A 9,859-nucleotide genomic window follows, 5' to 3' on the forward strand; every position below is an offset into this window, starting at 1 on the left:
ATTTTCTGTGAGCTTGACCTGAGTTTGTTGACTGGGATTCCATAGCAAGAAATGTGACCAAACCAAACCAAAGTCATATTAAATCAAAATATTAAAGATCAAGGCCTGAATACCCAACCTCTTTTGGAATGAATAATGCCTTGGGAACCCTTATTTACCAGAACCCTTCAAGGAAAGTGGAACAAAGGACACTGGGGTTGTCCCATCTGTTATGACTGTCACTGTGGCATGACATGCTGAACCACCCAGGGAAAGATGAGTCTCCTTCCTGATCAGCAGTGTTACCTAACCAGTGAACTGAGCACCTGCTGCCCTCTCTCACACTCCACCCTCCTCAAACTCCCTTGAAACTCACATTCTAAGCAAAGGGGATTGACTTGTTCCTCTGCTTTGAAGGGATAGCCACTCTGCTTTCTGAAGCTCTTCCTTAAAGATTTCAGTCAAGACCAGGTGAGGAGGTGTGAAGTCCAATTATTGAATGTTTAGCATTCTGCTCTCCTTACATACCAGGACTCTGCATGGCACTGAAAGAAGAGGATGACATAAATGGAAATGCTGGTGGACTCATTAGATGGGGTGTTTTCAGCTCATTCCAACTGTCTTGGCTTGTCTCACTCCACTGGCTTCCCAAGAGTCCAGCCTCCTGGACAAGGAGCATGTGGTTTACTCTGGATGTGGCAAGTGAGTACACCCCTTAGAAGAAGAAGACTTCTCAGGTAACCTCAGTGTTCTTTAATTTCAGCCCTCTGGGAAGGTAGGGAGATCTCCTTGCAGCCAGGTACTGTGGTCACTCATTGGTTTGAGTAAAACACTAGGACCAGGTTTGAAGCACATTGGGTGGGTCAGTTAGCTTACACTCTTCCTACTTACAGCCACACCTGTCCCACCTGGGCACTCACTGGCAAATGCAAGGTATGGAGCAATGCAGGCAGGGGTGAGGAGAGTGAATGTATCCAAGGAAACTCAGACAGTTCTTCAACATGCAGATGCCTCATCATCAGTCCAAATGATTGTTTTGCAGTGAGTTATCTGACTTATCCTTTACTTGTCCTGTTAAATGTAAATTCTCAACAATGTTCTTTGAGCATTCATGGCTATCCAAGAAGGATGGCAAAATCACATCTATGTTTGGAAATGGTACCATGTTTTCTTGGCTCCAAGGAAGAGACATATGTTTCCTGTATGGGTCACTTTATAGCAACAACCAAACAAACTGAAAAATAAAAATATCACATGCCATCCTACCATTAAGAGTCAGAAGAACTGGGCTTCTATTGATGACTCAGGATCATGTCTTCACTGGGCTACAGCTTATAAAATGTAATGAGAAAAAATGTTGCAGTTTATAAGAAATGAGCCAAAATCACAATTGGAAGGTGTTTGAGAGAGAGAAATCCCATTTTCCCATTCTGAAAATGTCTCTATACCACCTTAGGAAATATTATTTTCTGATCCAAGTTCAGGTGTAAGGACTGCATCAATTAAGCCAGAAAATACAAGAAGAGAGATTCTTCCTTCTACCTAAGTCAGCATCTTAAAAAAATTCCTCCCACAGGAAGACCCTGATAGCTAGCAAGGGGCAGGACATTCAGAAGTAACTGGCTGAGGGCTGGCAGAAAGCCTTGCCTCAGTCTCAGTGCAGGTTGGGTGGGCTTGATCACACTGAGGTGCTCTGAAGTCCCTGGTTCACGGGACAGTCCACCCCTCCACCAGTAACATTTCACCAGATGTTCTGGTTTCTCCATCACAGTCAAGGCCATGGCAGGATGAGTACAGTGTGGGCGGGAACAAAAGGACAGCTGCATTATATCGGAGGTGATGGTATTCCAACTCTCTCTGTCCTCCCCAATGGTGTGTGGCCTCTGGCACAAGAGGTAGCAATTACCAGTGCTCAAGGACAGGAGGCAGATTCTTAGAGGGCAGAGAGACTGGACTAGTAAAGTTTCCCCAGCTCTTCCTGAGCTCTGGCTTTTATACCTGTAGGCACATGGTTCACTTCTGCCTTCTGGTGTTTTTGCTTTCTCTCCTGTAAAGTGAATCAAATAATGTGTTGCGTTTAGCTGTAGCAATTGAATGAAGGGATTCCCATGGATTTATTTTAAGATTCCATAGTGGTGGTTCATGTTTGGGGTTGCTTCAGTTAAAAAAAACAATGTGGTGGTAGAAATGTTGGTTCATATTAGAACAGATTCCAAAGAGAAATTGCCCATAGTACACTGCGGAAGCCACCTTGGAGATGAGTACCAAACTCTCAATATGGAAAGAAGTGCACAACAGGGAATAGGTTCTGTTTGAGGACTGTGGAGACATGCAGAACACTTAAGCCTGGGAATGAGTTTTGTATAAAGAATAGAGATGTAACTATAGGAATCCAGAGGAACCTGGACAAGCATCCAGTGACCATGAGACAAAAGTACATTTAGACTCTGCCATTGAACTCAGAGCCTGCCATAATGATCCAGACACCTCGTGAGTGCACATGAAGGATCAGCACATCAACACAGAGCATTTCTTTAAATTCAACGTATGAGATTATTCAATACAATCCTGTGTGTGCATCCTAAATTCATAAACACATAATTTATGCCAGGAGGCTCAGGTAGGCTGCTGTATGGAAATGTGCAAAATAGAGCTATTTAATGACTTTGGACATTTCTCCATTGTTTTGCAGAATATGATGAGACGGATGAAGAAGAAGATGGGAGAGTCACTAGATTCCATGTAACAATGAATGATCAAGGCTAATAAGCAAAGGTAGTATAATGGGGTTTGAGTGTTCTAAAATACACATCATGAGATCAAAAGTAGCTGTGAACGCCATAATCAAAGGTATAAAGTGACTGTTTCCATGATATTGTTCACATAACCAAAGACGACATAGTCCTCTTACCAGGTAATTGATTTTCTTTATGATATTTGTAGAGTGGAACTGTCCAAAGGGATCTAAGGAGTCTTGGGGACTTCTTGCCCTTAAAAAAAAAATCACTTGTTGCTTTCTAAACCCTGAAGTGAGAATGATGTGAATAACTTGTTTCTGGACTGTTATCCCAAGATCATGACCTGTTGTGCCATAACAAAAATAGCACCTACACAACAACAACAACATATCATATGAGGTCAACTATTGATAGGAAGACCCTAGAAGGCACAAATTCTCTGCAACTTTCCAAATGCAGGAGGTTGTATTCGCTGGATAGGTGGGTGTAAAATTCAACTTTGTTTATGCACTTCACCCACTCCTATGGTTTTCACTCTGAACTCTTTCCTGTTCTGTTATCTGTGTAATTGTGTCACTGAGGCAGAGCCAACACAGTGTCCATCTATGATGAAAATCATCTTTTAAACAGATGGCAGTGTCTCTGAAATCCCACAGTTCGTAGGCTGTATTTCCTTTCTTCCAGCTCCCTCAACTCCGCTTCCTCTTTACTCTGGGAGGAATGGTTTTCATCAATCATTGGCACATGGACACTTCTCTAAAACCCATCTTTTAGAACAAGAGTAAGTCATCCCTGAAGTCTTTTTTCAGTCAACCTTTAACTTTTATACAAATGAAAAAGTTAAAACTGACCAGAGCCCTGATTACAACCCTAAATTGCAATGTGAGTTTATAGGTGGGAAACACAAACTGTTCTGAGGACAGTTTGATCTTCAGCATCATATGCACAGTGATGTATCTGACTCTCATGGACTCATTGAAGGGGTCCTAACAGGAAGACTTTTGATGACATTATAAAGGGACTTAATTCTAATAACAGTGGTCTGCAACCACTTTTTTGCATTCATTGAGTGGACCCTGCTTAGTGCCTCAGTGCTTGGTCTTCAATGGAAACTATGACTAGAGAGATAGATGGAACATAATCTTAGCTTTCACAGAGCTGTCAATCTGGTGACCAGCAAATCCAAGAATTGATAATGGGCTAATTGGTGAATATAGTCAGTTCTGTGTCAAAAAATGTTGGTAGTCAAGTTGAGGCTCCTAGTGGTTGTTTGTAACAGGTCTCTGCATAATAATGGGCAGCTTCTCAAGACTACTAGCAACACCTGGTCTCCAGATTATCTCATAGAAATTCATATTCTCACTGTCTGGAGATGATTCTGATGACATCAGTAGCTACTGAGTGTGTTCTGTCCAGCAGGAGAAAGAAAAGAGGCAAGGTAGGTGAGACATATAAGTTCATCCTTGTGAAAATTTTCATGATGTTTTCTCTTAACCTCAGCATTCTCTATCCACTTCAAAACAAACTGATGTTGTTCATATCCCTCCACATGTAACTCTTATTTTTTCTTAAAGTTCATTTCAAATGCAGGGAAAGAATTGAAGTAATTTTCAGGTTTGCAGTACAAAGGGAGGAGAGTGTGGCTAAAATCCTGGCTTTCTTATGTTCAAGTAAATGGCAGTTGATAACTCTTGTGTTCTTAAAATCAACTAACACCCATGCTTTGCTCCTCTGTTTACCTTATCATGTTTATAAACTATAAAATCTCCACTTTTCTAGAGCACTTACATCTTATGTGAGCTAAGCTCAATGAATGCATTTGCTGAGCTTCTATGGGTAAAGCATTGTGCTTGTTTCATTGGGGCATGCTAGGAAGGGTATCCAGCCCTAACTGAAAGGAGCTTAAAATGTCTGCTCCAAATTCAGCCATTGTTCTCAATAGGTGAGAACATCGATAGCAGACACCAATAGCCCAATCTGGTGAAGGGAAGATTGCAGTGAAGAGCAGAGTCAGCACTGGCCTCTATCTGCTGAGGATTTGCTACAAGAGGAATCTGGAAAATCTCTTCCAATGAGTGTCCCACAGTTGAGGGTTCACAAACACAGCATGGTTTCCCTTCATGTTTCTATTCTCAGATCATATTTAAATGGTAGCAAAATCAAGGGAAGCCACATAGAGATGGTCTGGAAAGCCTGAATATGTGTTTGTGCAGAAAGTGAAGCCAGAGGAATTCAATATATGAGTGGGGTTAATTGTTCTATAGTGAGAGAATATTCTCTGCACTTAGTAGCTTCTTGTGACTTTTAGAGAAAATACATTCCTAAGTGACCCAATTGGTGGCCCTATACCAAGTAGCCAAGACTTTCACTGACCCCAGAGAGGCCCCTCATGCATTAAACAAGCTGGAAAGATGGCTATGACTCTGGGGCCAAGAAAGGAAAGGTAGGAGACATAGGAGGAGGAGGAGTTTGTCCACTGGGCAGATAGTAGTGGAGAAAAGGATTTGAGGTTTCTGAAACAGGACGTGAGCTGAGTCAGAGTAGCATTGTTTCTTAGAAAAGGAGTGCAGAACTTTGGACCAAGTGTACACTTAATATGTACTGTATGATCTGCAACCATTCTCTACCAAATTCATCCTGTCTTCACCTGAACCAATAGGAACTTTTCTAATGGAAGTGAGGACTTCTTTAGAGCCTTATACACCAACAAATGTTCCAGAGAGAGAGAAGAGGCCACAATTTTAAAAAAAGATAATATTCATAATGTGTAGAAAATAATTTCAAACACTCATACTTTACTTTTTTAGTGTTAGAGTAATCTTTGTTCTGTATTTTTTATGGCTTTAGAAATAATTCTTGTAAATTCAGGGAAGAACATCTTAACTGTTTCCCTGTTGCCAGTTTGCATTTTTCACTTGAGAAAAAGCTTTAAGATCCTCTTTAATATTAAAGAAATAATGAGGAGACTACTGGGTAGCCCTGTAGATAATACAGCATTTTAGGAAACCATTTGTGCTTTGAGGATTCTCAACATACACACTTAGAAGAAATGTGAAATATGTTGAGTTTGGGGAGGGATTGCAAATAGAAGTTGGTAATAATGGCATAAGGGTACACAACTACTGAGACTGGCAGATGAGTGGTGGTCCACACCTGTGGTGACCTTCTCCCTTCTCAAGAGACCAGTGAATCAGCCTGGCCACTGGAAGGGAGGGGCTCCTCACATTCCATGACACGTCCCACCTTCTAATTCTGTTAGCCTGTTACCTGGCGCACTCAGCCCTACCTCCTCAGTGCTGTCTGAGTCGTAGCTACAGACAGAGCCTTGTTTGGAGGGTGAAGGACTTTCAAGTGTTGTGGGTTGTTGACTAATCTGTTCTCAACAGTAAGTTAATCATGACTGCTACTGTCGTCCCTTAGTTCTGGTGAATCCTACTTGTTTCATTTGTTTTTAACCTATGACATGCCTGGGTTTCTTCTTTGCAGGCCCTGGCTGTGACGGTACTGCTAAAAACATCATGGCAGTACCTGTCAGTTCTTCTCCTAATGTAGGGGAAGAAATGGATCTTGAAGAAGTCATCCTGGAATTGCATTCTCAGTTACAACAGAGCAAGCAGGCTTTCCAGGACCTCAGAGAAAAATTTCTCATTTGTAAATCTACGACCTACTCCCTGGCAAAGCAGCTCCAGAAGTATCGTAAGTGGTAGATGAGTCGTAGATAAGTTTGCAGTCACTAAAGTGAGGTGTGATGATCTGTTTCCCCTCTGAGAATAAGATTTTCTCCAAAATTTATTCTCCTTTTTTTCCTCAAAATACATCCCATTGTTAGCACATTTCTGCAAGAACAGGTATTGGATTTTTGCCTTCCTTTTGCTGACAATGGAATAATGAGGCACAAAGACTACAGCAACTTCTAGTTTACAAGGAAATGTAGGGTGGGAATAGGGTTAATTCCCAGCAACTAGAGGCATGGAAATACCTTTTCATCCTCAAGAGTAGCTCACATCTTTTTTTTATTAGGATCCTCTCTCTACCATATCAGATCCTACAGACATATAACAATCATGTTGTTCTAAAGGTCTGGGACTAATGATCCTCCCTTCAGTTCAAGCTTCTGTTGAGTACTAATTGGACAGCACTTTCTGGTAATGCTGGGAACCAGTGTGATAGAGCCCAGACCTTGTTTAAGGGAGTTGAATATGGTCTACTGCTAACGGAAACCAAGGTATCCAGAAGTGATACCACAGACCAGGAACTCTGTTGGTGAGGCCCTGGTTCCAGGGTACAGGCTCTTGTTAGAACTGCCGGAGAGACTTCTCCGTGCATTGCAGTGGAAGGTGTTTCTGGAACATCAAAGAATCCATAGCACACTCTAGATCAAAGTGAGAATAAGGGTAGGTGGGGGGAAACCACCAGCCCCAGGGAAATCCAAGCAGTGCTGCAGGGCAGGCCCTCCTCTCCCATAGTTAGCCTGGAAATGGAGCCCATTGCCCTTTTCCATAAGGTGGGCTGTTGGGACTAAAGGAATAATGGAAACAAAGACCTGTGTTAATCACTATCCTTAGAAAAATCCTTGCTGCCACTGAGCTCAAATTTTCTTCCTTCACCAGATTTGTTTTCAAAAATTAGTGGTACAATTTTTAATGTGGAAGGAATACCAAAGAAGTAAGTATAGAAGTCTGCTAAGGAATTCAAGAAATGAGGTTTGGAATAAGGCAGACCATTTTTTATTAATCTCTTTTCTCAGAATCATTTAATTGTAGGAAAAAATTGATATTGAAAAAGAAAAATATCCCTCAAGAACCTGTTGGGTTAACTGTGTGTTGCATGTGGGAACCAGCCAGTCTCCTGGGCTCTAATCAAGCAATGGTTTTGTGTTTTTCTTCCCCCCAGTTTCCTACTCTGCTCTTGCGTTATACAATTCTACATCTATGGTTTGTAATGTACGAATGTGTTAGTCCTCTTCAAGATCTTACATCAGTGCCTGGGACCAAGGAAACACCCATAGTTCCTTATTCTGTTACCTCTCATTTAAGACAAACTTACTAGTGTTGGACATATTTCTTTTAGACATTTACAGTCTTAAGCCTTATACTTTACCCAAAAGCATCCAGATACAATTTTTTATCTTAGAGATATTTGCTTTTTCTTGAAATTGTGAGCACAGGGAACCTTCAGCCGTGTAGTCCTTTGGGGTCTTCCTTAGTGTACAAGGAATCAATGCTTCATTCCCAGCTCAGTATTTAACTTAAGGGACTTTAGTTTTGGTAATGACAGTTGTCCAGGATTCAGAGTTAGATGTGACCCTACCTGCCAAATACGTTGAATCACTCTCATGACAGTTCCTATGTCCTTGAGCTTCTTTTCTCATCTTTAAAGTGAGGATCATCAAATACCATGTATTTGGGGAGATTTCAAGAGGTGGGGTCCCTGCATAGAGGCTGGGACTGAAGTTCCTGTTGTCCCTGGGGTGGGCCTGCCTCCTCTGAAGGCAGTACCCAGAGTAGCATGTCCAGCTGTCTACTGAGGAAGGCACATCTGTCTCTTCTCAGAATGCAACAAGGACAACGACCTAATTGTTTCCGTGTTGGGGGAGAAGATGCAGTCCCATGACGGGGAACTGGCCGAGAGACTGACGGTAGAAGAGCAGCTAAGGTGAGGGGGCTCTGCCCAGTGCAGGCAGGAGGGAAGGTATGTGAGTGTGAATTAGGGCAGCTCAGCTGGGGGAAGTAAGAGCTCATTTGAGCAAGAAGAGCACAGAGTCCCATGGCAGGCGCATGCCACATAGACATTTATAAAACAATTAGGCAAGAAATAATATGGTACAATATGGTCTAAAATTGTTATGAAAAGCTTCATTTCCATTATTTCAAAATGCATCGAGCTAATATACTCACCAAATCTAAAATTAGGCGAGTTAAATTGAGCAACCTAGTGGTGTGACCTTGGGGTAGCCACAAGGTTGTGTAAGTGCTATCTCATTTACTCTTAGTCCACTTCTCCTCCTGACAGAGTAAGGCTCAGTAACCTTTCACTCAGCAGAGATTTCATTCCTTGAATCTGTTGATCTCTTCTACTTTCATTGTTCCGTTAACCCCAGCTGCGTTAACCCCAGGATCAGGACACATTTATGTGTGTGGCTTACATCCCATCTAGGCACAATGCACTAAGTCTGTTTCCATGAAGGAATGTCCTTGGCCACATGAGTACTAAGGGGCATTTTTATGAAGGAGATTCAGGAAGATGTGCCTTTGATGAGAGAATAGTAGATGAGGGCATGTCGCGCAGTCTCAGAGCACTTTCTGGTGACAGGAGTGTGCTTTGTGTACCCCCACCCCACAACTTTGCTACAGTCAAGGAGAATTCTGCAAAGAGGACAACTTGGAGATGTTCTCACAGAAATCTGTGTCAAAGTCCATATAATGTATTGTTCAACTCTGTAAGCCTAAATTTTTCTCTCTTCTACCTCAGGGAATCCAATATCATCGACCATCAAACCCAGGAGCTGTCTGAACTGAGGAATAGAGTACGTCATGGGAAAAATGTTTCATTACTTATCAGAGAGCATCTGTGGGAACTCCTCACTCTGCACAGTTCTGACAGCCACAAATTGCAGTGAACTGCTTGTTTCCATGTATAAGCTGGCAGATCGCCTCATCCTCAAACTCAGCCCAGGTAGGGCTGGTCTCAGGCCCTGAATACACTGAGCTACATCATGGTTCCTGAATCACAGGAATCTCCACTCCCAAAGTGACATTTTTGAACAGCTTTTTTGTTTTCCATTTCATATTTAGGGCATGGTAAAATTAGGGCTGCCTGAATGGGAACACGAAAGGTAATTGCACCCCAAGGAAGTCCTAGCAGTTCAGCTCTGTCCTTGTGTCCTGATGGAATGTGGCCTCTAGATGAGGAGGCAGCATCCTTACATATTAAAGTAGAGAAGAGGGAGGTGACAGGAGTCCAGGAGTAAGGAGTTGCCCAACCTCCAGCATGACTGCTTCCCTTAGTAATTGTGGGCCAGGGATCATTTTATTGCTCTTGAATTTCCATTTCTTTATGTCTAAATAAATGCAGGCAGTATTTTAGAGCTATCATGTGTGGAAATGAAATATTGAAGAGCTTGTTTAAAAAGATACAGAACG

At 42.1% G+C, this 9,859-nt stretch overlaps 1 protein-coding gene across 1 annotated transcript; it reads left to right on the forward strand.

Annotated features, from left to right (window-relative positions):
* Positions 1-656: 656 nt before the first annotated feature.
* On the forward strand, positions 657-9,336 carry LOC124993821 (putative neuroblastoma breakpoint family member 5). Its single transcript, XM_047565608.1, has 4 exons — positions 657-681; positions 6,204-6,413; positions 8,270-8,372; positions 9,189-9,336. The coding sequence occupies exons 1-4, from the start codon at positions 657-659 to the stop codon at positions 9,334-9,336; spliced, it is 486 nt and encodes a 161-aa protein (XP_047421564.1).
* The last annotated feature ends 523 nt before the right edge of the window (positions 9,337-9,859 follow it).

The sequence above is a fragment of the Sciurus carolinensis genome, chromosome 1, assembly GCF_902686445.1.
Source record: "Sciurus carolinensis chromosome 1, mSciCar1.2, whole genome shotgun sequence".
In the NCBI taxonomy this organism is placed as follows: Eukaryota; Metazoa; Chordata; class Mammalia; order Rodentia; family Sciuridae; genus Sciurus; species Sciurus carolinensis.

Excerpts from the sequence above, each read along its gene's own strand:
- LOC124993821 (XM_047565608.1), top strand. The coding sequence starts at position 657 with ATGTGGTTTACTCTGGATGTGGCAA. Across the intron at positions 682-6,203 it reads GTTTACTCTGGATGTGGCAA|GCCCTGGCTGTGACGGTACT; the intron begins GTGAGTACACCC and ends TCTTCTTTGCAG. Across the intron at positions 8,373-9,188 it reads ACGGTAGAAGAGCAGCTAAG|GGAATCCAATATCATCGACC; the intron begins GTGAGGGGGCTC and ends CTTCTACCTCAG.